The sequence below is a fragment of the Molossus molossus genome, unplaced genomic scaffold (genome assembly GCF_014108415.1).
Source record: "Molossus molossus isolate mMolMol1 unplaced genomic scaffold, mMolMol1.p scaffold_m16_p_14, whole genome shotgun sequence".
NCBI lineage: Eukaryota > Metazoa > Chordata > Mammalia > Chiroptera > Molossidae > Molossus > Molossus molossus.
The window spans coordinates 57,321,041-57,347,500 of record NW_023425349.1 but is presented as its reverse complement, the minus strand read 5'-3'; the positions used below and the strand labels follow the sequence as shown (position 1 = coordinate 57,347,500).

Genomic DNA, 26,460 nt, shown 5'->3' with positions numbered 1-26,460 from the left:
TTACTATATAATATACGCTGTGACACAGAAGAAAAACTGAACATATCTATTTTCAAAATTTAAACATCAGTTTATTTAACAAAATGTTTTAAAAATATAAATTGTATTGAAACAGTGCCATTATATGATCATGGCACATATTTGTGATTTGTGAAGCTCAAATAGCCAGTTTACATTTATATAAATATAGAAAATACTTTATGTAGCTGTTTCTAGCCAAACATTTCCGGCCATAACAGAGTGAAGTGGCAAGTGTTTTACCTAAACTACTTTAGACTAATGCTAAATTCTTATCATTTTAGAAGCAGGTGGGCTTTCACCCAGAGTAGAACCAAAGAAAACTGAAAACACTATTTAACATTACAAATTTCTTCCCAGTACTGGCTTTCTGTTTTTTTACTTAAAGGAATACCAGAGAAAACATTCACTTTCTTTAGCAAAGACAGATTTTTTTAAGACATAAACTTTACTATTTCATAATATATTCCACAACTCTAGTTCAACATACTGGTATACAAAAGAAAAAATAGCTAAGATTCTTTCAAATAAAAGTAAAATTCTAATTTCTCATGTGTAATTTTATATTCCTCTAATGTGGAGAATACGGAATCAATAGGAAAATGAATTCCATCAAACCATATCAAGTTTCAAAAACATCATGACCCCATACAGATTAGCAACTATTTACAATTTGTAAGCTCTACTGTTACCTTATATAGGCTAGAAAAGTAAAATAATATGATCTGGTACTTAGACAAATAACATACAAATACTGTCCAGAATATCAGTCACTCAAGGTCAAACATTTCAGGATATCAAGAGCTAATAATATACTTAGAATTTTACTACAATGCCAGGAAAAATATAGCATCATTTTTCCACCAGCATTTAGCAATCATCTTTACTAAGTATCTATGGCTTCACATGTGTATTAAATTCTGTAACTTCCAGATCTCAATGGCATTAATCATCATTCTAGGACAGGACTGTTTATGAAAATGTCAATTTAAAAGTTTTGGTAATAAACAATTGTCCTTAAAAAGTAGCATCTTTATTTAACTATACTAAAGCAGTTATGCAGTTATAATGGCTCTTCTCTTCCTAACCCAAAATATTGCAAATAAGCTTTTAACTATTGTTTAATCTGCAGGCAACAGTCCCAATACCTTCTTCTAGTATGCACACATCCTCCAAAACTCAATTATTTCTTCTAAGTAAATGAAAAAGTAAAATAAAGAACCTCAGAGTTCTCTTTCCTGTTATCATCCCATCTCCCTCTTTTTTTGTTCTTTCTCCAAAGCAATGCTTTAATCATAGAGGCCCAACAATTTCTGTAGGCAACTTAAATAAGTCTTCATGTCCCTTTCTTTCATATTTTCATGACTTAGGGTCACAGATATATAAGAATAAAGGCTATACAGAGGAAACAGTAAGAAAATCACTACTTAAATAGAGGATGGAACAGACAGATTTGTCTGTATTAATGCCATTTAGAAGAAAAAGTATAAACAATACGTTAAAAGGACATTACTAATTCATCAAAAATTCAATCAGATAGGTGTGAATATTAAAGTTTAACATCACTTATTTTCAATTGCAAATCTGGTAATGGAGATTTTAAAATCTATGCAAACTACCTCAGCTAATTCCACATTTTAAAAAGAAGAGTTTGAAATCTAGAGGTGGTAGTTGTTATTATTAATTGCTTGTTTGTGTTTTGTTTTGTTTTGTTTAGGCATTTGGGAAGTTTTCCCTTGCTAACCCAAATGAAATTATTTTATGACTGATGCATGACACATACACTATAAATAGTAAGTTTCTGTAAACAGGAAAAATTTAAATCCAACTGTGTCATGAGGCAAATCAACTGCTAAATATAACTAAAGCCTAACCTATAGGCAGCCATCCCAGTATCTTCCTCTACCATTATCCAATGCATCGACCTAACATGAATTCACTAGATACTTCAAAATTCCAACTCACAGTGCATATCCTTTTTATTCTGAAGAAAAAGAGATTTATACATCTGGCTCCAATGACCTAAATGATACATCACAAAGATTTCTATAATAATTTACAAGATAAAGACTGTCATGTCAGATTTCAAATAAGGCTGAAATAATGAACTATCATATTTAAATTCTTTACACTGGTTTATAAACGATGTTTTCTGGTTTTAGCTTTCTTTCTTTCTTTTTTTTTTATCCTCACCTGAGGACATTTTTTTTCGTTTCTTGTTCAGATAGAGTGGGAGGGAGAGAGAGAAACAGGGACATATCGAGTGGCTGCCACCCGCACGACCAACCAGGGCCGGGGACAAACTGCAACCGAGGTACATGCCCTTAGAGGGAACTGAACCCGGGTCTCTCTGGACTGCAGGCCAATGCTTTAACCGCTGAACCAAACTGGCCAGGGCGCTTTTTAAAAAAAAAAAAAAAAAAATGTTTTTATTGATTTTCTAGAGAGAGAAAGGGAGAGAGAGATAGAAACATCAATGTGAGAGAGAAACATTGATCGGCTGCCTCCTGCACGCCCCCCTCTGGAAACTGGGCCTACAACCCAGGCATGTGCCCTGACTGGGAATCAAATCGGGACCTTTTAGTCCATAAGAGGACACTCAATCCACTGAACCACACCAGCCGGGCATTAGCTTTATTTCCTTTTTTTTTTTTAAAGAGGTAGTTTTTATTTTTATTTATTTATTTTTTTTGGTATGTGCCCCTAGCAGGAACCGAACCCGGGACTCTCTAGTCTGCAGGCCGATGCTCCAACTGCTGAGCCAAACCGGCCAGGGCTATTTCTTTATTATATATGTTCAAATACATAAAATTAATCACCCCAAATGATACCACTAAAATAGTGATCTAACACTTTTATATGATCTTTCAGACTTTGTGCAGTCTCACATATGATTATATTTAAATGGGAAATGATAAACAATTATAATCTCACTCTCAAAAATAGGTGATGAATATCTTTTGATATGAATACTCATCAAAAATTACTATTCCTAATACTATTATATTGTTTTATACCAGAGCACTAATTTAACAAAAAATAAAGGTTATCCCTTCTCTTCTACACAGCATGCTTTTGCATCTTTTCAACAAACCTGTCTGGAACAACTAGATTATCAATATGCAGAAAATGAATTTGGATCCATACCTTGCACCATATACAAAAATTAACTCAAAATATACCACAGACTTAAATATAATACCTAAATCATAAAACTTCTTAAAGAAGACACAGAAGGAAGATAGGAACTATAAAAAAACAAACTGATGAACTGGACTTAATCAGAATTAAGTACTTCATTCATTCAAAAAACAGTGTTAAGAGACTTGAAAAGACAAGTCACACATATCTAGAATCTTTCATATAAGGAGAAATCCTTTGTAAAGCATATATGTAATAAAGGAATTGTACCCAAAATACATGAAAGATTCTAGAAACCCAACAATAAGAAAGCAAAGAACCCAATAAATAAAATGGACAAATAATTTGAATACTTTACCACAGAAGACAGAAGAGCAAATAAACAAATGAAAGATGTTCAACAGCAGTCATTAGAGAAATGCAAATTAAAACTATAATGAGATACCACTACACACTGTTGGAATGACTAAAATTCAAAAAGCATACCACACCAAATGCTTGCAAAGAAGAATGAGAATTCTCATACACTGCTTGAAGGAATGTAAAATGGTATATCTACTTTGAAAAAAGTTTGGCATTTCCTTAAAAAGTTAAACATGCACCTAATTTATGATCTAGCTGTTCCACTCTTGGGTATTTACTCGAGAGAAAAGGAAATGTATGTCCATATAAGGATTTGTACATGAATGTTTACAGGAGCTTTGGAATAGCCCAAAACTAGAAACACTCAAATAACCATAAACAGATGAATGGAAAAACCACTTGTGGTATATCCATAGGATAAAATACTACTCAGCATGAACTACAAACTCATGACAATATGCATGAAACTCAAAATAATTATACTCAGTGAAAGAAACCAGAAAAAAAAAAAGAGTATATATTGTATGATTCCATTTATATAAAACTCTAGAAAATGCAACCTAATCTGTAGTGACAGAAAGTAGCTGGTTTTGGAGGCAAGATGGATCACAGGAGGGAGGCACAAGGAAACTTGTGGGGATGTTCAATGCATTCACTATCTTGATTGCAGCAATGGTTTCAAAATTTATCAAATGGTACAATTCAAATATGTGCAATTTATTGAACATCAATTGTACTTCAATAAAGCTATTTAGAAAAAAGAAATGGAAGTGATGGTTTGACTTGTAGCAGAAACTTTTGCTCTCTTGAAGAACTTTCTATTATCACTTAAAAAAGCCGCATCTAGCCCTGGCCAGTTTGGCTCAGCGGTTAGAGCGTCGGCCTGTGGTCCAGAGAGACCTGGGTTTGGTTCCCGCTAAGGGCATGTACCTCAGTTGCAGTTTGTCCCCAGCCCCGGTTGGGATTGTGCGAGAGGCAGCCACTCGATGTGTCCCTTTCATGTCGATGTCTCTCTCTCTCTCTCTCTCCCTCCCTCCCTCCCTCCTTCCCTCCCTCTCTATCTAAACAAAAATGGAAAAATGTCCTCAGGTGAGGATAAAAAAAAAAAAAGCCTCATATAACCTATATGAGAATAAGAGGTCACAAAGAAACCCAAAGTGGACAGCTCCAGCCAACTACTCAATATGTGACTGAGAGCATCTTGGACCATTAAGCACCAGTGGAGTGGTCAGATGACTGTGCCTGCATAAGACTAGAAGAACTGCTTGACCAAACCCAGAGCAAATCACGAGATGAGTGTATGTAAACAAGTGGGTTTTTTAGAGTCCTTAACTAAGATTTGAAGATAATGGTTCAGTAAAAAAAAAATGTGAAAAATAACAATCCTAACAAAAACAGTATAATTTAAGGAAATGTTAAGGATGCCAAATTAGTTTACAAAAGTAAAATTCAAAGAGATCCAGGAGAATCACACAATAATCACTTCTGAAACACAGTTTTGTCACAGCACAATGAAGGGGGAAAAGTGAGATGAATGGGTACTGTGTACAGTATTGCACTGCTCTGCAACTTGCTATATTCCACTCCATTAGAATACTCTTCCTTCAGCTGTTATTTGGTGACTCAATACCTTAACATGCTAAGAGGGAAAAAAATCACAATGAAACAACAGGAATTCTAAAGCAAGCTGATATCTTTCTAAATTATGTTCTGATTCATGTTACAGTAACACTCAACTTGCAGCAAAACGGACTGTACTTCCATTTAGCTGGGTGTGAAGGGGAATATTAAAGGGAGCAGTGGGAAATAGCTGGAATGGTGGGTTGGGGCCAGATCACAGGAGACCCCTGAATACCAGGTTAAGTAATTCGGAACACAATTTATATGCAATGGGAAGCCAATGAAAGGTTTGAAAATAAGAATAATAGAAGAGCTGTGACTTAGCTATATGCATAATTAAGATGCATTTTGAGTGAAGAAAAATAGTAGCTAAAAGTTTTGAGTTCTAGGCAATCCAGATAAAATACAAAAGGGCCCTTACTAAGGTCATGGCAATGAGAATAAAGAGAAGAGGATGACAGTAAACTAGAGACAGGACTTAGCAATATATCAGTGACTAGAGGGGAATGCAGAATCAAAGGATGCCAGAGTTTTTTTCCTATTATAAGCAAGGTTATAATGAAAATACTTACACATATGCCTAAATACATTAGTGCTGCCCTGATTGGTGTGGCTCATTTGGTTGGAGCATCATCCCCATACACCAAAGATGGCGGGTTCAATCCCCAATCAGGGTATGTGTGGGAGGCAACTGATCAATGTTTCTTACATCGATGGTTTTCTCTCTCTCTAATTAAATAAATAAATATAATAAAAATAAATACACTGGTGCTCCTATTTATCAGATATAGACCTAGAAATTAGACATACTTAAAACTGATTTTAATGCTCCTTGTGTCTGGATAGCTATTCATTGTTTAAAATTTAGAAAAACTTTAGAAATAATTATGGCCTGGTATCATGTTTACAAAAATTATATTCTACTTCTGATATTCAGAGAAAACACTCTCCCAGACACTAAGAACCAATTCTTAAAATGGTAAAGGATTTTCTTTCCACACCCCATTAAAAAACAGTGTCAGTGAGATTTCTCTTTAAGGTACAAGTGATAAGGAGGTAGCTGTGGTTCTGTTGGTGATACAGAAATAGAATTCTGGAAATAACTGACATGTCAGAGCATACATTGATGATACTTGGGTGGGGGAGGTCAGACAGTAAGAAAATGACATGGGGATGGCTGCTTCGGCATGACTTAACAACTTGCAGAAGGAGTCATGCTCTATTGCTCTATAGGTCATACAACTGTATGTCCTTGCCTACCTACACATGCTATCAATGACCTTTTACAAAATCAAGTTCCAAAGTATCTCCTAGATTCAACTTTATTTCACAAGCTAGTAGGATTAAACAACAATGCTAATCATGAAAAAGCAGTAAAGCAGAATTATTAAGACTTAGGAACTCTAGAACCAGGCTTCATGGGTTAGAATTCCATGATCAGTAATGTAATCTTAGGTACATAGCTATGTAATCAGGGGCAGGTTATTTAACCTCTTTACCTTTCCTCAACTGTATGATGGGAATAATATAATTACCTGCATTTAGAGGACTTTTATGAGGAGTACAATAATTTTAATACACATAAAGTACTTACAATAGCTCCTCATCTTCACAATTAAATGATTTTGAAATATGGAAATTTTCTTTGCAACTGCATCAAGGTCTGAAAAAATGGTATAGTTTGGACTCAGAAAATATATCTACTTCTAATTTTTGTTGGAAATAGAAATCTTACTTCTTTTATCTTAACTTTTAAAAGCAGTGGAAGTATGAAAATCAGTCTGACATTACTTGTGATTCAAACATTAGTTGTCATCAGATGACTTTACCATATATACATTTCACATATAAGCATTGTTTTGCTATGTCATTTTAGATTGAAGTCATCAGACAACAATACCAAGTATGCAGCAACAGCTATCTTCCAAAGTCACTGTCTGATAAGTGTCTGCAAGTGCTTCTTCAAGTTAAAAAAAATTTCTTTTCTATCTCAGCCCCTGAGCTCAAAACATTCACAATAAGCCTTTACTACTAACTGCTAAGCCATCAAACAGCTATGGGGTTGAGCAAGTCAGGATATTCAGCTTCTATTTCTGACAATAACTTAAAGTAACCACAGGCTTTAAATGCTTACATGTGAACAAACTTTGTAAATTTGTCCCACTAAAGAATAAATAAGCCTTTATCTGTTCCACACATATTTTTACCATCATCAGTTAAAATATACCTTAGTAGATTCTACTTGTACTGACTGAATTAGTGTTTTCTTTTCTAAAGTTGTTCTACCCATTCTACACTCATAGGTAGTAATTCTCAGTCATTTCACACTCTACATTGATTATTCAAATAAAAAACTGAGCAAAACTATAACATTTGTCACTCCATCAAGAACCATGCAAACTTACTTTGGTTGCACATTCATTTTCATTTTTGTGAAGAATTCCTGGTTATGATGAGATTTTTTTTTTCCTTTAAAATTTTCTAATTTTCTAACTATTAATTTCAGTGAGTTGGAAATACTGTGATTAGTACTTCCTAAGTTAGTACTAATGTCAACTTATGTCATATTCTTTTAGCTTCATTACAGTGTCACTGCATAATAAATACAGTATTTTGCCATCTAATTCAATAATAAAATAACCCACACTCCAAAGTCTATTTTTACCTTCTTCTGACATAAGAGCTATGCACTAGTAATAAAAATAATATAAAATGTCATGGAGAGCCCTGGCCGGTTTGGCTCAGCGGTTAGAGCGTCCGCCTGCGGTCCGGAGAGACCCGGGTTCGGTTCCCGCTAAGGGCATGTACCTTGGTTGCAGTTTGTCCCCGGCCCTGGTTGGTCGTGCGGGTGGCAGCCACTCGATGTGTCCCTTTCACATCGATGTTTCCCTCTTTCTCTCTTCCTCTCTCTCCCTCCCACTCTGTCTGTACAAAAAAAAAAAATGAAAAAATGTCCTCGGATGAGGATTAAAAAAAAAAAAAAATGTCATGGAGATAGGCATGGCACTTGAGACACTGAATTTATAAATGTGTCACTGAGTAAAGAGTAGAAGTGTCATGTGGTCACTGTCAGGACTACTACTCAAGTCAGCTATTGCAGCTAAAAAGCATCCATAGCCCTGGCCAGTTTGGCTCAGCAGTTGGAGCGTCGGCCTGTGGTAGGTACAGAGAGACCCGGGTTCGGTTCCCGCTAAGGGCACGTGCTTTGGTTGCAGTTTGTCCCCGGCCCTGGTTGGTCACACGGGTGGCAGCCACTCGATGTGTCCCTTCACATCGATGTTTCTCTCTCTCTCTCTCTTCCTCTCTCTCCCTCCTGCTCTATCTGAACAAAAAAATGGAAAAATGTCCTCAGGTGAGGATAAAAAAAAAAAAAAGCATCCATAAACAATATGTAAATAAATTACCATTTTCATGCTCCAAGAAATGTTTATAAACAATGAAATTTGAATTTCATATATATAATTTTAAAGTGTCAAAAATATTCTCCCTCTTTGATTTTTTTCAATCATTTAAATACATAAAACTATTCTTAGCTCATGGTCCATACATAAATAAGCAGCAGGGTAGACCTGGTGTGTATAGCTGGTAGCCTGCAAGACCTATATTGTGGGAAGTGAGAAACTACTCAATGTTTTTGACCATGTGGATCGTTTTCAGATGATTAACCCAGTGAGCATTATGTAGCTTAGATATAAAAGGGCAGAAAGCAGAGAGAGTAGTGTAGTAGTTAAGAGTACAGTAAACAGAATCTGAGTACCTAAGTTTAAATTCCTTCTCTTTAATAAACACTATCTAACTTTGGATAAAACTTATTTTCTTAGCGCCTCAATAAACTTATCTTCTATGAAGGATAACTGTATCTACGTCAAAGTGCTGACTTATAGATTAAATGAGATGATCCACATAAACTAGTTATAAAAGTACTTATGTAGGAGGTGCTTAATAAAATATTTAACCATATACATTATTACTAGTTCAAATTAGGTAATGAAGACAGTCCAAGAGATGACAATGACAAAACATAAACTGAAATGGTAAAATTAACCACATTAAATTAAATTAAGCACATTAATGGAACAAAAAAGAAATATAGAAATAGGTCCAAATGCAGATGAGAATTAGTATGACAAACATAAAGATGACCATTTCTGTGAGACATCCTTGGAAATGGAGGGCAGGACTTGTTTAAATTTGGGAGTACTACGTGAATATAGAGAAAATCTTTAAAAATCTGGATTAAATAGACTTCAAACACAAAACAGGGGAGTGAGAAGAATAAATAGAGAAGGATATGGGCACTACATTTAAAAATGGGAGGAAGTAGAGAATCAAGAAAGAAGACATAGTAAAAATAACCTTAATAGAAGATTTAGTTCAGCAATTTCTATCACAGAAGATAAACAAACACTAATGGGTATGAAAGATTGAAAGGAAGTCACCTAAGAGAATCAAGTTTAAATGCAATATAATGATTTCATAAGAAAACACTATTAAAGCTGAAAAATCCACTTACTGACACAGCTATCATTGTACTATCTGGCTTCCATTCAGCTTGCTTGTAGGATCCAAACTGAGATGACGATTTTGCAGATTCCTTGTAGGTTACGATTAACACACTAGGCTGTAAAAAGACATTTGTGTTTTATTAATGTCTCATAAGAATATATACAAACAAATTTAAGATAATTTATCACAAAGTACTCAAAGTATTTTAATGATTCTAAAGGTGCGATAAATTATAACAATCTAATATTAAATCATTAGCTTAAATTAGTCCAAGCAAATCAACTAATAACCAAAAAGAAAGCAAATTGAATCTATAATTAATAATCATCAAAAAACAGATGGGTTCACTGGCGAATTCTACCAAATATTTCCGGAAGACAGGTAAGGGAGAAATTCTCTACACTATCTTCCAGAAGATTGAAGCAGAGAGAATACTTCCTAACTCTCTCTCTGAGGATAGCATCATCCAAACTCATGAATACAGCTGCAAAAATTCTTAACAAAATATTAGTTTATCAAATCCAACAATGTATAAAGAGAATTATAAAATACAAACAAGTGGAATTTATTGCAGGTATGCAAGGCTGGATCAACATTTGAATATTAACTAATGTAATCCACCACATCAACAGGATAAGAAAAATCACATGATGCTATCAATAGATACAGAAAATTAATTCGACAAAAGTCAACACTCATTCATGATAAAAACTCTTAACAAACTAGGAATAGAGGGGGACTTCCTCAACTTGACAAAGAACATCTATAAATCACCTACAGTTAACATCATACTCACTGGTAAGAAACTAGCTTTCCTGCTAAAATCACAAACAAGTACATCACCTCTCACCATCTCCTTTTCAAAATCATACTTGAAATCCTAGTTAATGCAATAAGACAACATAATGAAATAAAAGAAATACATATTGGGAAGAAAGAAAGACAACTGTGTTTGTTCATAGGTGACATGACTGCCTATGTAGAAAATCTGAAAGAACCAACAACCATGAAAAAAAAAACTTGTGGGAATAATAGGTGATTATAGCAAGGTTGGATGATACAATGTTACTATATAAAAATCTACTGCTTTCCTATATATCAGCAGTAAAGAGGAATTTGAAATTGAAAGCACAATACCATTTGCATTAGCAACAAAAAAATATTTAGGTATAAATCTAATAAAATATGTACAAGATCTATATAGGGAACACTACTAAATTCTGATGAACAAAAAAAGAAATAACTAAGTAAATGGAAATATATTCCAAGTTCATAGATAGGAAGACTCAACACTGTCAAGGTATCAGTTTTTCTTAACCTGACCTAGAGTCAACACAATCCCAAACAAAATCACAGCAAGTTATTTTAGAAATATCAGTAGATTGATTCTAAAGTTTATATGGAGAAGCAAAATACCCAGATGGACAATACAATGTTGAAGGAAAAGAACTAAGTCAGAGGATTGACATTACCCAACTTTAAGACTTACTATAAAGATATAATAATGAAGACAAAGTGATACTGGCAAAAAACAAAACAAAAAACAGATCAATGGAACAGAATAGCCCAGAAATAAACCCATATAATATATGGGTGACTTTATTAATAAAGGAAAAAAGGCAACACAACAGAAATTCGATGCTCTTTTCAACAAATGGTGCTGGAATAACTGAACATTCACTTTCTGTCACATAAGAAGTTTCCACAGGATCATCTTATACTTTCTATGCCCTTGCCCTAGAATCAACCATTTTTTCCAGGGACTCCTGTTTCTTTCTTTTTTTTTTTTAATCCTCACCAGAGGATATTTTTCCATTGGTTTTCAGATAGAGTAGGAGGGTGAGAGAGAGAGAGAGAGAAACACTGATGTGAAAGAGACACATCGATTGGTTGCCTCCCACATGACCCCGACCAGGGCTGGGGGATGAACTGCAACCAAAGTACGTGACCTTGACTGGAATCAAACCCGCGACTCTTTGGTCCATGGGCCAACGCTCTAACTGCTGAGCCAAATGGGCCAGGGCTCCTATTACTTTTTATTACAGAATAGTATTTAGAAAACAAGATCTAGAAACAAGATGCTTATTACTAGTGAGGTGTTGCCTCTAACTTGTAGTGAAAAATTCCTGTACCTATACTAACTCATATATATACACATAAACTTTATATTTCTTTCTATATATGCATGTTTTTATACACAGAAACACATATGACTATAATCAAGCACATGGCAGTTCACTCTAGCCTTCTTTCTCCCTTATTTACTTGTAACTTATTCTGACAGTGAGAAAACCTGGCTATTATGTCTTACAATTAATTTAGTTCTTTGTTCAACCCTAATATATACATAGAATAGTTTGGAATTGCTAACTATATCCCTATAAGAAACAAATTTATAACTAGACTAGTTTTTATGGATAGCTCCTTTTACTTTAGCCTTAAAATAACCAGTTAAAACACTGTTTTCTGAAGTTATATATACCATCCCCTTAAAGGCTTTCTCTAGTCTTTAAAAATGAAATACAAAAGTTTCTAAGACACTAACAATGCTCCAAACACATTAAAACTGCTAGAATTAGCTGTCTGTACTTCAAATATGTACTAAAAGTTAAAAACAAGTACCTTGGGAGAAGTGACATCAGCCAGATGGCAGAATAGAAAGACCTGGATTCTTCCCCCATCACACACACACACACACACACACACACACACACTCAGCAACAATTCACAGAAAAAAAAAAATTCCACTTCTGAGTAATCCAGAAACTAGTTGAAAGGCACCTGAATGCTGGATGAATGTGAAATTAGATTCATCAAACCTGGTAGAAAGATTCAGGACACCCTCTCGCCAGAATTCCTACCCCCAACATAGTACCAAGAGATTCTCTAGGACCCAGCTTATCCCCAAGAGGCAAAAGAGGTGAGCTGCATGTCCAATGCCCCAATCTTTCCACAGAAGTTCCCCAGAGGACTGGCTTCTGTCTTGCCAGTCTTGGAAGGCTGACAGAATGAGCATAATCTAGCCAACTACAGGGAGAATAGAGATGGTGGCTTGAATTAATAGTCATCATATTTCTTCCCCACAGCTCTGCAGAGAGAGAACAAAGATTCCAGTTCAAAGCTCTTTCCTGGGCAAAGAAAGCATTGGTCCACATGTCCTATGCACAAACTTCTATGGGGGCTACCTAAAGGAATGGCTTCTGTCTTGCTTATCTCAGAGTGCTGACAGGATTTAGAAAAATCTAGCTATCTAGGGGCTAAGTGAGTATAGAAACAGAGATTTAGCCGGCCCCCACTGGCTTGGCACAGAGCAAGTGGACAATAAACCCCACCTCCCAACTTCTCTCTGGGGAGCAAGTTAGTCCACAGCTGCAATGTTCAAACTTTTCTGGGGCTGCCCAAAGAAGGGTACTGTCTTGCCTTTCACAGGCCACAGATGAGACCTGGCTAACCTGGTTACCAAGGACCTAGTGAGACAGACAGAGGGTTGGGGTACTGTAGGCCCTCCCCAACCCAGCTCAGTGCAGAGCAGGTGGTAAAAATACCCCAGCTCCCAGCTTATACCTAGGGAGGAAAAGAGTTGGATTCAACTTGTCAGAAGACTGCCTGATGAATGATTTGTCTCACTTGTTGAAGTACACTGAAGGAATACAGCATACCTTAAACACCTGAGGACTGCAAAGAACAAAGGAAGCACAATGGACTAACATGATGTTTGAGAGGCCACCAGAAATCTCTGGCCAGCTGACTAGTGGAAGTCTTTTAATATATGAGACCAGTTTGTGAAGACTGGGAAAAGTGGCTGCTCTGTGTAACATACATTTACCAACACGCAGTGTTAATGAAGATAAAAAAGCAAGCAAGTATATTCCAAAAGAAGAAAGACGATAACTCTCCAGAAACAAACCCTATTGAAACAGAGATACATGATTTACCAGACAGATAATTCCAAATAACCATCAGAAATATGCTTGCTCACTACGGTCAGGAGAACAATGGATGAACAAAGTGAATTTCAACAAAGAGATAGAAAATATAAAAAATTAACAAACAGAAGTCATGAAGCTAAAGAATATAATAAATGAGATAATAAAATTTTCTATAGGAGTTCAATAAAAGACTAGATCAAGCATAAGAAAGGATCAGCAAATTCTTAAGAAAGATCACTTGAAATCACTCAATCACAAGAACAAAAAAAGAGTGAAGAAAATGAAAAGGGACTATGAGACGCCAACAAGCAGACCAATATACATATAGAGAAGAGAGAGAGAAATGACCAGAAAGCTTATTCAAAGAAATAATGACTGAAAATGGAAATGGACATCTACATACAAGAAGTCCAAAGAAGCCCCCAAAAAGGAACTCAAATCCACACTAACAGAAATTACAAATTGTCAAAAGTAAAAGCAAAGAGAATATTTTTGAAAACAGAAGAAAAAGGCAACTTGTCATGTACCAGGGAACCCACATAAGACTATAAGTGGATTTTTTAGGAGAAACCTTGCAGGTCAGGAAAGGAGTGGGAAGATATATTCGAAGTGCTGTGGAAAAAAAGCTGCCAAACAAAAAATATTATTATATCCGGCAAAACTGTACTTGAAAAATGAAAGATAGTCTTTCCTAAACAAAAACTGAGAAAGTTTATCACCATTAGACCTACTTACCAGAAATGCTAAAGGAGGTTCTCTACACTGACATAAAAGGTCACTAAACAGCAATAGAATAGCATAAAGAAGTATAAAAGTGGTTAATACAGGTAAATATGTAGACAAATAGAGAATACTGTAATACTGTAATGGTTAGGTCACAAAACAAGTCTCAAATATTTTCAGAAGACTGAAATCATGTCAACTCTTTTCTAACTACAATGGAATGTTACTTGAAACAAAAAAAAAAAACAAGAAAAACTAAAAAATGCACAAATGTGTGGAAATTAACTATGTTCCTGAACAACAACAAATGAGTCAAAGAAGAAAATCAAAAGGAAAACTAGAAAATATCTTGAAATAAACAAAGACTAAAATACAACATACCAAAATCTAAGGGATGCAGCAAAAGCAGTACTAAGAAAGAAGGTTATTGTGCCCTGGCCAGTTTGGCTCAGCGGTTAGAGTGTCGGTCTGCGGTCCGGAGAGACCCGGGTTCGGTTCCCGCTAAGGGCACGTACTTCGGTTGCAGTTTGTCCCCGGCCCTGGTTGGTCGTGCGGGTGGCAGCCACTCGATGTGTCCCTTCACGTCGATGTTTCTCTCTCTCTCTCTCCCTTCCTCTCTCTCACTCCCACTCTATCTGTACAAAAAATGGAAAAATATCCTCGGGTGAAGATAAAAAAAAAAGAAAGAAAGAAGGTTATTGTGATAAATGCCTCCATTTAAAAAGATTGCAAAACAACTCGATTTTATAACTCGAGGAACTAAGAGAAAAAAAAGAAGTCCAAAGTTAAATCAGACTAGAGCAGAAATAAGTGAAATAAAGAATAGTAATACAATATAAAACTAGCAAAACAATTGGTTTTTTAAAAAAATAAACAAAACTGACAAATCTATAGCTAGACTTGAGGCAGGACAGTAAAATATGAGAATTTTTTTGACAAGTGGAAAAAGGGAAACTGAGGCCAAATGATTCGATAAATAGGACCAAACAAGTCAAGCAATTTACAGCCAGCTAGTGAATTGCCAGAGCTTATCTTCCCTAACCAAGGACACTTGAATGCAAATAGTTTACACCTCTCCTCCCTAACCAGAGAGTAAATAGCTTAAATCACCTTGGTCAGAGAGACAGATTACAAAGACCCAATTAATGCCATTAGTGACAGCCAAACCCAAAGACCTGTGAAGTCAAGGGAGTAAATAACAAAAAAATTAGAGTCAAACAAATCCAAAACAGAGACAAAGCTCAATAGAAAATGACCCTAGTCCCTCCATGCACTCATTGTGGTACATCAACATATTTAAGAACACACCTGGAAAACTGATGAATATTCTACTGAAACCCTCCAGAAGACCTTCCCAAGGGTTCCCACAACAAAAGAGAGATAAAAAAAAAAACTCAAGACAAAGGATGTCTCTCTCTGGAACATCCCCACACCTTATCTTAGGCCTGAACTTTTTATTTTTATTCTCTTAAACTCTCACTGTGCCCAGCTTTAATAAATACATTCTTAAAATCACATGGACTTGTATTGTTAAATCTTTCTTACACAAAGTCAAGAACCCACACACTACCAGCCCGGGCCTGATTTACTAAGAAAAAAAAATTTAAATAAATAGAGAACTGAAAAAGACATTAAAACTAGTATCACAGAAATACAAAGAATCATAAAAAAATGACTACGATCAGCCCTAGCCAGTGTGGCTCAGTAGGTTGAACATTGTCCTGTGCACCAAGAGGTCACAATTTGATTTCCGGTCAGGACACATACCCAGGTTGCAGGTTCAACCCCCAGTTGGGATGCCTCTGGGAGGCAACAGATTGATGTTTCTCTCTCTCCCCCCCCCCACCTCCCTTCTTCTTCCTTTAAAATCAATAAAAACTTTTTAAAAATGATTCTGAACAGTTGTAAGGCATCAAACTGCATATTCCAGTAAAAATGAATAAATTCTTAGAGATACACAACATACCAAGACTGACTCATGATGAAGAAATAAAAAATCTGAACGGACCTATAACTTGTATGGAGATTAACATAGTGATCAAACACTTCCAACAAAGGAAAGCCCAGGACCAGATGGCTTCACTGGTAAATTATACCAAACATTTTAAGAATTAATACTAATCCTCAAATTCTTCCAAAATATTGAAAAAATGAAAATACTTCCAAAATTATTTTATGAGGCCTGCATTACTCTGATACCAAAGCCAGAGAGAGGCACCACTAGAAAAGAAAATCATAGCTCAATATTCCTAAACAGAGATGCAAATATTCTCAACAGAATACTTGAAGATTGAATTCAATGGCACATTACAAGAATCAGACAACCACCAGGTTTGATTTGTCCATGGAATGCAAGAATGAACTAACAATTCCAAAATGGCAGCAGAGTGAATGGAAGCTACACAGACCATCTCTCAGGATCAAAATGGAATTACAACTAAAATAAAGACAAATCGTAGGGAAACAGCAACAGAAAAGCAGCTTGCAAGGACCATATAACCAGGGACACTGAATCAATCCTGGTAGGATTGCATAGGCACGAGATGGGGGCGGTGAGCCCACGAGCGACAGTGGTCTTAACTGTGAGCAGCACCCTCGGGGATAAACTCCCAACCCTCTCCGCAGTGCAGAGCGGGGACAGGAGCGGTAAAATAGCCACAGCCACTCACCTTGGGCTCCAGCAGAGGGAGGATGGACTAAACTGGAACTGTTCGGGACACTTAGGATTTGAAGGGCACTCAGAGCTTTTGCTGAGTTGCAGCCAGACAGGGCCCTTACTCCTTTCCCAGGACTCTGGGGAAAGGCAGCGGCCCCTCCCTTGAAGACTCAACCCCCCCCAGGTGGGCCACTGAAATGCAAATTGAGGCTCATTAACAACCAGCATCTGTCCCACCCTAGGGAAATCCTCTTATGCGGAACACCTGAGGGAGTTTTTCATTCAACAGACAGCCTAAGGCTCTTCAAGTAACTACAACTAATAGCCTCCAGGCAAAAAGCTAGAGGATAACTGAACCATTCCTGGGCTTGCAACTCTACCCAGGAAAGTAAGACTTGACAGTCGTGTTTAAAGTGGGTCCTCCCATGCTCATCCAAACCCAGTAGAGGGAGCCACAAAGATCAGAACACCAACACCTAGAGAGAAATTTGGCAGGCTCCAAAACACACTGAAATAGCCCAAATAGTGAAACAAAGAAAGAAATTCAAATGAAAAAACAAGAGACCCCTATGGAAGATGAGATAAATGAAATACAGTTAAGCAAGTTATCAGAGGTAGAATTCAGAGCCATGATCTTGAGGAAGCTCAACACCATGAGTAAGGACATGAACACCATGAGTAAAGACATAGAAACATGGAAAATCAAGCAAATGGAAAATAAAACCACCAAGAAAAAAATGAAGAATAACATAGCAGAAATAAAGAACACACTAGAAGGACTAAACAGCAGAGTAGAGGAAACTGAGGACCAGATCAGGGAATGAGAAGACAGGGTAGAAAAAGATCAACCAATCAGAAAACCAAAAAAAAAAAAAAGACAGAAAGACAGCTTAAGAGAACTGTGGGACAATTGGAAACGTAATAACATTCGCATCATAGGAGTCCCTGAAGAAGAAGAAAATGAGCAAGGGTTAGAGAATATATTTAAAGAAATAGTGACAGAAAACGTCCCTAATTTGGTGAAGGAAGAAGGCATTCAAGTTTAAGAAGCACAGAGAACCCCAAGTAAGAAGAACACAGACAGGCTCACACCAAGACACATAGTAATTAAAATGCCAAAAATTAAAGACAGCCCTGGCCGGTTTGGCTCAACAGTTAGAGCATCAGCCAGTGGACCAGAGAGTCCTGGGATTGTTTCCGACTAAGGGCATGTACCTCAGTTGCAGTTTGTCCCAGGCCCCATGGGGTTGTGTGGGTGAAAGCCGGTCAATGTGTCTCTCTCACATTGATGTTTCTCTCCCTCCTCCTCCCTCTCTCCTTCCCACTCTATCTGAACAAAAATTGGAAAAATGTATTCGGGTGAGGATTGATTAAATAAATGAATGAATGAATAAATGAATGAATGAATAAATAAATAAATGAATAAATAGATAGATAGATAGATAAAGACAAAGAGAGAATCCTAAAGGCAGCAAGAGGTTACCTACAAAGGAACCCCATAAAACTATCAGCTGAATAAATAAATAAATAAGGACAAAGAGAGAATCCTAAAGGCAGCAAGAGATAAGCAACAGGTTACCTACAAAGGAACCCCATAAAGCTATCAGCTGACTTTTCCACAAAAACACTACAGGCCAGAAAGGAATGGCATGAAGTAATCAAGGTCATGAAAAACAAGGATCTGAATCAAAGACTACTCTACCCAGCAAGGCTATCATTCAAAATAGAAGGTCAAACAAAGAGCTTCCCAGACAAAAAAAAAGTTAAGAAAATACATTAGCACCAAACCAGCACTGCAAGAAATGTTAAAAGGACTGCTGTAATTAGTAGAAGAAATAGGAAGAAAAATAGAAAAACACTAAACAAAAATGGCAATAAATAAGTACATATCAATAATCACCTTAAATGTAAATGGACTGAATGCTGCGATAAAAAGACACAGAGTAGCTGATTGGATAAGAAAGCATGACTCACATATACGTGTTGTTTACAAGAGACCCACCTCATAACAAAAGACTCACATAGGTTGAAAGTGAAGGGATGAAAAAAAAAATCTTCCAAGCAAACGAAAAGGAAAAGAAGCTGGGGTAGCAATACTCATATCTGATAAAATAGATTTCAAAATGAAGGCCATAACTAGAGACAAAGAAGGTCACTAGATAATTTTTTTTTTTAAATCCTCACCCGAGGACATTTTTCCATTTTTGTTCAGATAGAGTGGGAGGGAGAGAGAGAGAGAGAAACATTGACATGAAAGGGACACATCGAGTGGCTGCCTCCTTCACGACTCAACCAGGGCCGGGGACAAACTGCAACTGAGGTACATGCCCTTAGCGGAAACCAAACGCGGGTCTCTCTGGACCACAGGCCGATGCTCAAATCGCTGAGCCAAACTGGGCAGAGCAGAAGGTCACTACACAGTATTGAAAGGATATATCCAACAGGAGGATATAACCTTGGTAAACATTTATGCACCCAATATAGGAGAACCAAAATACATTATAAATATTCTGGAGAACGTCAAAGGAAAAATCGACAGCAATACAATCATAGCAGGGGACTTCAAGACCCCGCTGACATCAGTGGATAGATCCTATAGACAAAAAATTAGCAAGGAAACAGAGACTCTAAATGAACACTCGACCAATTAAATGGATTTAATTGGTATCTACAGAGAATTACACCCCAAAACTACAGAATTCACATTCTTCTCAAGTGCACATAGGACATTCTCAAAGAGAGACCACATGTTAGGACACAAACTAAGTCTCTACAAGTTCAACAAGACTGAAATCATATCAAGCATCTTCTCAGATTACAATGGCATGCAACTAGAAATCAACTGCAACAAGAACATGCAGACATTTGAACACATGGAGGCTAAACAGCATGTTATTAAACAAGGAATGGGTTACCAAAGAGATCAAGGAAGAGAATGAAAACTTCCTGAAAACCAATGAAAGTGAACACAAAACAACACAAAATCTATGGCATGCAGTGAAAGCAGTTCTGAGAGGGAAGTTCATAGCACTAGAGGCCTACCTAAAGAAACAAGAAAAATTTCTAATAGACTATTGAACCTCACATCTTAAGGAAGTAGAAAGCAAACAAAAAGAATACCCCAGAGCAAGCAGAAGGAAGGAAATAGTAAACATCAGAGCAGAAATAAATGACACAGAGACCAAAAAAAATTTCAAAAAATCAAAGAAACAAAGAGCTGGTTTTTCGAAACGATAAACAAGACTGCTAGACCCTTAGCTAGACTCACCAAGAAACAAAGAGAGAGAACCCAAATATACAAAATCAGAAATGAAAGAGAAGTAACAACCGACACCACAGAAATACAAAAGATCGTTAACAAATACTATAAACAGTTATATGGCAACAAATTCGACAATCTATGTAAAAAGGACAAATTTCTAGAAACACAGTCTCCCAAAACTGCACCAAGAAGATAGAAAACTTGAAGAGACCAATAACAACTAAGAAAACTGTAGATGCAATCAAAAATCTCCAGCAAACAAAAACCCAGTCACGGACAGCTTCATGGGGAAGTTTTACTGAGCAGTCAAAGAAGAACTAATACCGATTCTGCTCAAACTATTTCAAAAAATTCAAGAAGGAGGAAGACTTCCAAACTTGTTTTATGAGACTAGCATAATTCTAATTCCAAAACCACAAAAAGACACAACAGAGAAAGATAACTACAGGCCAATATCGCTGATGAACATCGATGCCAAAATCCTGAACAAAATACTAGCAAATTGGATCCAGCAATACATCAAAAACAATTATTTCCCATGACCAAGTGGGATTCATCCAAGGGATGCAAGGGTGGTATAATATTCGCAAATCAATAAATGTGATACACCACATAAACAAGATGAAGAATAAAAACCACATGATCGTATCAATAGATGCTAAAAAAGCATTCGACAAAATCCAGCACCCATTTCTGATAAAAACACTCAGCAATGCGGGAATAGAGGGATCATATTTCAACATAATAAAAACCACATATGAAAGACCTACAGCCAACATCATACTCAATGGGCAGAAACTAAAAACATTTCCCTTAAGAACAAGAACAAGACAGGGATGACCACTTTCGCCACTTTTATTTAACATAGTACTGGAAGTCTTAGGTACAGCAATCAGACAGGAAGAAAAAAATAAAGGGATTCAAATTGGAAAGGAGGAAGTGAAACTGTCACTATTTGCAGATGACATGATATTGTACATAGAAAACCCTAAAGACTCCATCAAAAATCTACTAGACTTAATAAATAAATTTGGCAAAATAGCTGGATACAAAATTAATGTCAAGAAATCTTGAAAAAGGAAGACAAAGTAGGTGGGATCACAATACCAGACATCAGGTTATACTACAAAGCTACTGTAATCAAAACAGCCTGGTATGGCACAAGAACAGGTATATAGACCAGTGGAAAAGAACAGAGAACCTGGAAATGGACCCAAGACATTATGCTCAATCAATATTTGACAAAGGAGGCAAGAGTACACAATAAAGTAAAGACAGACTCTTTAATAAAAGGTGTTGGGAAAATTGGACACTACATGCAAAAAAATGAAACTAGACCATCAACTTACACCATACACAAGAATAAACTCAAATGGATAAAAGATTTAAATGTGACTCATAAATTCATACAAATCCTAGAAGAAAATGTAGGCAACAAAATTTCAGACATAATATGCAGTAGAATTTTCACTACTACATCACCTAAGGCAACAGAAACAAAGTAAAAAATGAACACTTGGGACTACATTAAACTCAAAAGCCTCTGTACAGCAAAAGAAACAATCATCAAAATGGAAAGGGAACCCACTGTATGGGAGAGCATAACTGTCAATGATACATCAGATAAGGGGTTAATTTCCAAAATATATAGAGTGCTCACACAACTCAACAAAAGGAAGACAATGTACCCAATTAAAAAATGGGCAGAGAAACTAAATAGACACCTCTCCAAACAGGACATACAAATGGCTAAGAGACATATGAGGAAATGCTCAGTATCACTAATCATCAGAGAGATGCAAATTAAAACAACAATGAGGTATCACCTACACCTGTAAGAATGGCCACCATCAACAAATCATCAGCCCTGGACAGTTTGGCTCAGCAGTTAGAGTGTCAGCCTGCAATTCAGAGAGACCCGGGTTCGGTTCCCGCTAGGGGCATGTGCCTCGATTGCGGTTTGTCCCTGGCCCTGGTTGGGTCTCGTGGGTGGCAACCACTCGATGTGTCCATTTCACGTCGATGTTTCTCTCTCGCTCTCTCCCTCCCTCCCAGTCAATCTGAACAAGAAAAAAAAAAATCAATTCATCAAACAAGTGTTGGCGAGGATGTGGAGAAAAGGGGACTTGAGTATACTGCTGGTGGGAATGCAGACTATTGCAGCCACTATGGAAAACACTATGGTGTTATCTCTAAAAATTAAAAATTGAACTTCCATTTGACCCAGTGATCCCAATTCTAGGAATATACTCTAAGAAGCCTGAAACACCAATCATAAAGAATATATGTACCCCCATGTTTGTAGCAGCACTATTTACAATAGCTAAGATCTGGAAACAGCCCAAATGTCCATCAGCAGACGAATGATTAAAAAAGCTGTGGCACATATACATAATGGAGAACTCTGAAGCTGTAAGAAAGAAGGATCTCTTATCCTTCGAGGAGACATGGAAGGACCTGGAGAGTATTATCCTAGGCGAAACAAGCCAAGCAACGAAAGACATATATCACATGATCTGACTTATTTGTGGAATATAATGAACACAACAGTCTGAGGAATAAGGTAGACCCAGAGACGTGGAAGTAGGGTACGGACTGACAACTCTCAGAAGAGTGGGGGATAGGGAAGAGATAAACCACAGAACTTACATGCACGTACCATAACCGATGGACATGAATAAAGCTGGGAACTGGGTGGGGGGGATGAGGAGGAGGGTGTCAAGGGGAAAAAAAGGAAAAACATTTGTAACGAAAATAAATTAATAAAAAAAAACTATTGTTAATGTACAAAAAAAAGAGTCAACAGATCGCGTCCTCCCACAACCACATCAAAGTTACAACTAAACTACAGAACCCTCATTCAAAACCGCCTGAAATTAAGCTGAATAGAAGTCCTACAACTACGAAATTAAAGAAGCAGACACATCGAGACTGGTAGGAGGGGCGGAGGCGGACAGGCTGGTCCCACACCCACGTGTGGCGGATAAAAATCAGGAGGCTACCTCGGCTGGGAAGGTACTCCCTGAGGACTGAGGGGTCCCCATCCCACACCAGACACCCTGCTCAGGGTTCCAGTGCCAGGAAGGGAAGTCCCTATAATTTCTGGCTGGAAAAACCAGCGGGAACTGAGGCTCAGGGAGGTTGAGGCAGCTGGAGCCCCAGGCAGCTCCTTAAAGGGCCCATGCACAAACTGATCAGACTCACTCCCTCTAAGCTTGGAGGGGAGGCAGCTTGAGGGGCACCAGAGACATACAGGGAAGAACTGACCTGTTTGGCATTGGAGCGAGGGCTGGAGAGGGGGCTTTCTCCAGGACAAATGCACTGTCAGAGGCCTTTGTTCCTTTGGTGCGCCCTTCCCTGGGGCGGCAGACAGTCGCCATATCTGGGACTCCAGCAACCTGGCTCACACTGGTAGGCCCGCCCTTGTGATTCCCTGAGTCCCCACACCACCCAACTTTCAGGCCCACCCAAGCTGTTGCCAGTTGCTTTCTGGAAGGATTGGCCTGTCTTGGATCCTGCTTCAGGTTTTCTTAAATTTTTTCAAACATGCAGCATCTGGTCTCAGATAGCCCCATACCTCTGGTTAAGTAATACACAGAAACAAACACAGAGAGGCAGCCAAAATGAGGAGACAAAGAAACAGGTTCCAAATGAAAGAACAAAACAAAACCCCAAGAAAAGAACTAAGTGAAATGGAGATAAGCAACCTAACAGATGCTGAGTTCAAAACACTGCTTATAAGGATGCTCCATGAACTTAGTGAGGGCCTCAAGAGCATAAAAAAGGACCAGACAGAAGTGAAGGATGCATAGTCAGAAATGAAGGAGGTATTAACTGAAATAAAGAATAATTTACACAGATTCAACATTAGAGTACATAAATCCAAGAAGCAAACTATTGATTTGGAATATAAGGAAGCAAAAAACACCCAATCAGAACAGCAAAAAGAAAAAGGAATCCAAAAAAAGAGGATAGTGTAAGGAACCTCTGGGACAACTTCAAGCGTGCCAAGATTCGCATCTTGTGGGTGGCAGAAGGAGAAGAGAGAACAAAAAATTGAAAACCTGTTTGAAACAATAATGGCAGAAAACTTTCCTAACTTGGTGAAGGAAACAGACATACAAGTCCAGGAAGCACAGAGAGTCCCAAACAAGATGAATCCCAAGAACCCCCACATCAAGACACATCATCATCAAAATGCAAAAGGTTCAAGGCAAAGAGAGAATCTGAAAAGCAGCAAGAGAAAAGCAGTTAGTTACCTACAAGGGAGTTCCCATAACGCTGTCAGCTGATTTCTCAAAAGAAACTTTGCAGGCCAGAAGGGAGTGACAAGAAATATTCAGAGTGATGGAAAGCAAGAACCTACAACCAAGATTACTCTATCCTGCAAAGCTGTCATTTAGAATCGATGGCTATATAAAGAGTTTCCCAGACAAGAAAAAGCTAAAGGAGTTCATCACCACCAAACCGTTATTATATGAAATGATGAAAGGTCTTTTTGTAGAAAAAGATAAAATATATGAACAAACAAAATGGCCATAAATACATATCTATCGACAATGGAATCTACAAACAAAATGAACAGGCAGAACAGAAACATTCTCATAGATACAGAGAACATTTTGTTGGTTGCCAGATGGGAGGGGGGGCGGTTGGGAGAATGGGTGAAAAAGGTGAAGGGATTAAGAAGTACAAATTCATTGGAAAGGGGTTGGGGGGTGGGAAGAAATAAACCAAAGAACTTATATGCATAAGCAATGGACAGAGACAACAGTGTGTTAAATGGTGGGAGGGAGGCGGGATGAGGGAGGAGGGAGGAGGGAGTCAATGGGGGAAAAATAAGGAACATCTGTAATACATTCAACAATAAAGATTTAAAAAAAAAGTCAACAAACAAAAATAGATTAATGTGATACATTAACCAAACAAAATATAAAAATCACATGATAGTTCAATAGATGTAGAAAAAGTATTTGACAAAATTCAACACCCTTTCATGATAAAAACTCTCAACAAACTAGGACTAGAAGTACCTCAACATAATAAAAGCCATATGTAAAACCCACAGGTAAATTATACCCGACAGTAAAAATTGAAAGTGCATCCTCTAAGATCAGGAACAAGGCAATAATTCCTGCTCTTGCCACTTCTATTCAACATAGCCAGAACAATTTAGTCATGAAAAATAAATAAAAGGCATCCAACTCAGAAACAAAGAAGTAAAATTCTCCCTATTTGCAAGCAACATTATCTTATATATAGAAAACACTATAGATTCCATTTTTTAAAAAAACACACAAAGTCTTAGCACTAATAAAAATAAATCTGAAAAGAAAATAATCAGTAAAGTAATCCCATTTTGAATAGCACCAAAAATTAATTTTTAAAAACTACTGTAATGAGCTCCTAAGAGTCTTGTACTCTGAAAACTACAAAATACTCACTGATAAAAGAAATTTTAAAAGACACAAACGGGCCCCGGCTGGTTTAGCTCAGCAGTTAGAGCACTGGCCCGTGGACCAAAGAGTTGCAGGGTTGGATTCCGGTCAAGGATATGTACCTTGGTTGCGGTTTGTCCCCAGGCCCAGTCGGGGTTGTGCAGGAGGCAACCAGTCAATGTATCCCTCTCATGTTGATGTTTCTTTCTCTCTCCCTCCCTCCCACTCTATCTGAAGATAAATGGAAAAATATCCTTGGTTGAGGATTTAAAAAAAAAAAAAAAAAGTCACAAATGGGAAAACATCCCATGTTTCTGGAATGGAAAATTTCACATTATTAAAATGTCCATACTACTCCCCAAAAATCTACAAATTCAATGCAATCCCTATGAAAATCACAATGGTAATGTTTACAGAAACAGAAAAAACAATTTAAAATTCATATAGAACCACAAAAGATTCTGAAAAGTGCCCTGGCTGGTTTGGCTCGGCAGAGCATCAGCCCAAAGACCAAAGAGTCTCAAGTTTGATTCCGGGTCAAGGGCATGTAACTGGGTTGCAGATTTCATCCCTGGCCCCAGTTGGGGTCATGTGGGAGGCAACCAATCCATGTCTCTCTCTCACATCGATATTTCTTTCTGTCGCTCTCTTTTCCTCCCTCCCTCCCATTCCATCTAAAAATAAATGAAAAGATATCGTCAATAAGACACTCTTAAAAATAAATAGACATGTGACAAATACTTGCAAATCTGTACATGCATCAATGATGTGTACCCAGAAATATACAAAGAAATCTTAAAACTC

The 26,460-nt window shown here is 37.2% G+C and overlaps 1 protein-coding gene across 7 annotated transcripts in view; it reads right to left on the bottom strand.

The window, feature by feature from the left end:
* RIC1 (RIC1 homolog, RAB6A GEF complex partner 1) overlaps nt 1–26,460 on the bottom strand; it is a 143,547-nt gene that overhangs the window by 83,033 nt on the left and 34,054 nt on the right. For all 7 annotated transcript variants that reach the window (XM_036260284.1, XM_036260285.1, XM_036260288.1 and 4 more), the window contains exon 2: nt 9,656–9,763. In XM_036260284.1, coding sequence (XP_036116177.1) covers nt 9,656–9,763 — 108 coding nt within the window. The remainder of the gene's footprint in view (nt 1–9,655; nt 9,764–26,460) is intronic.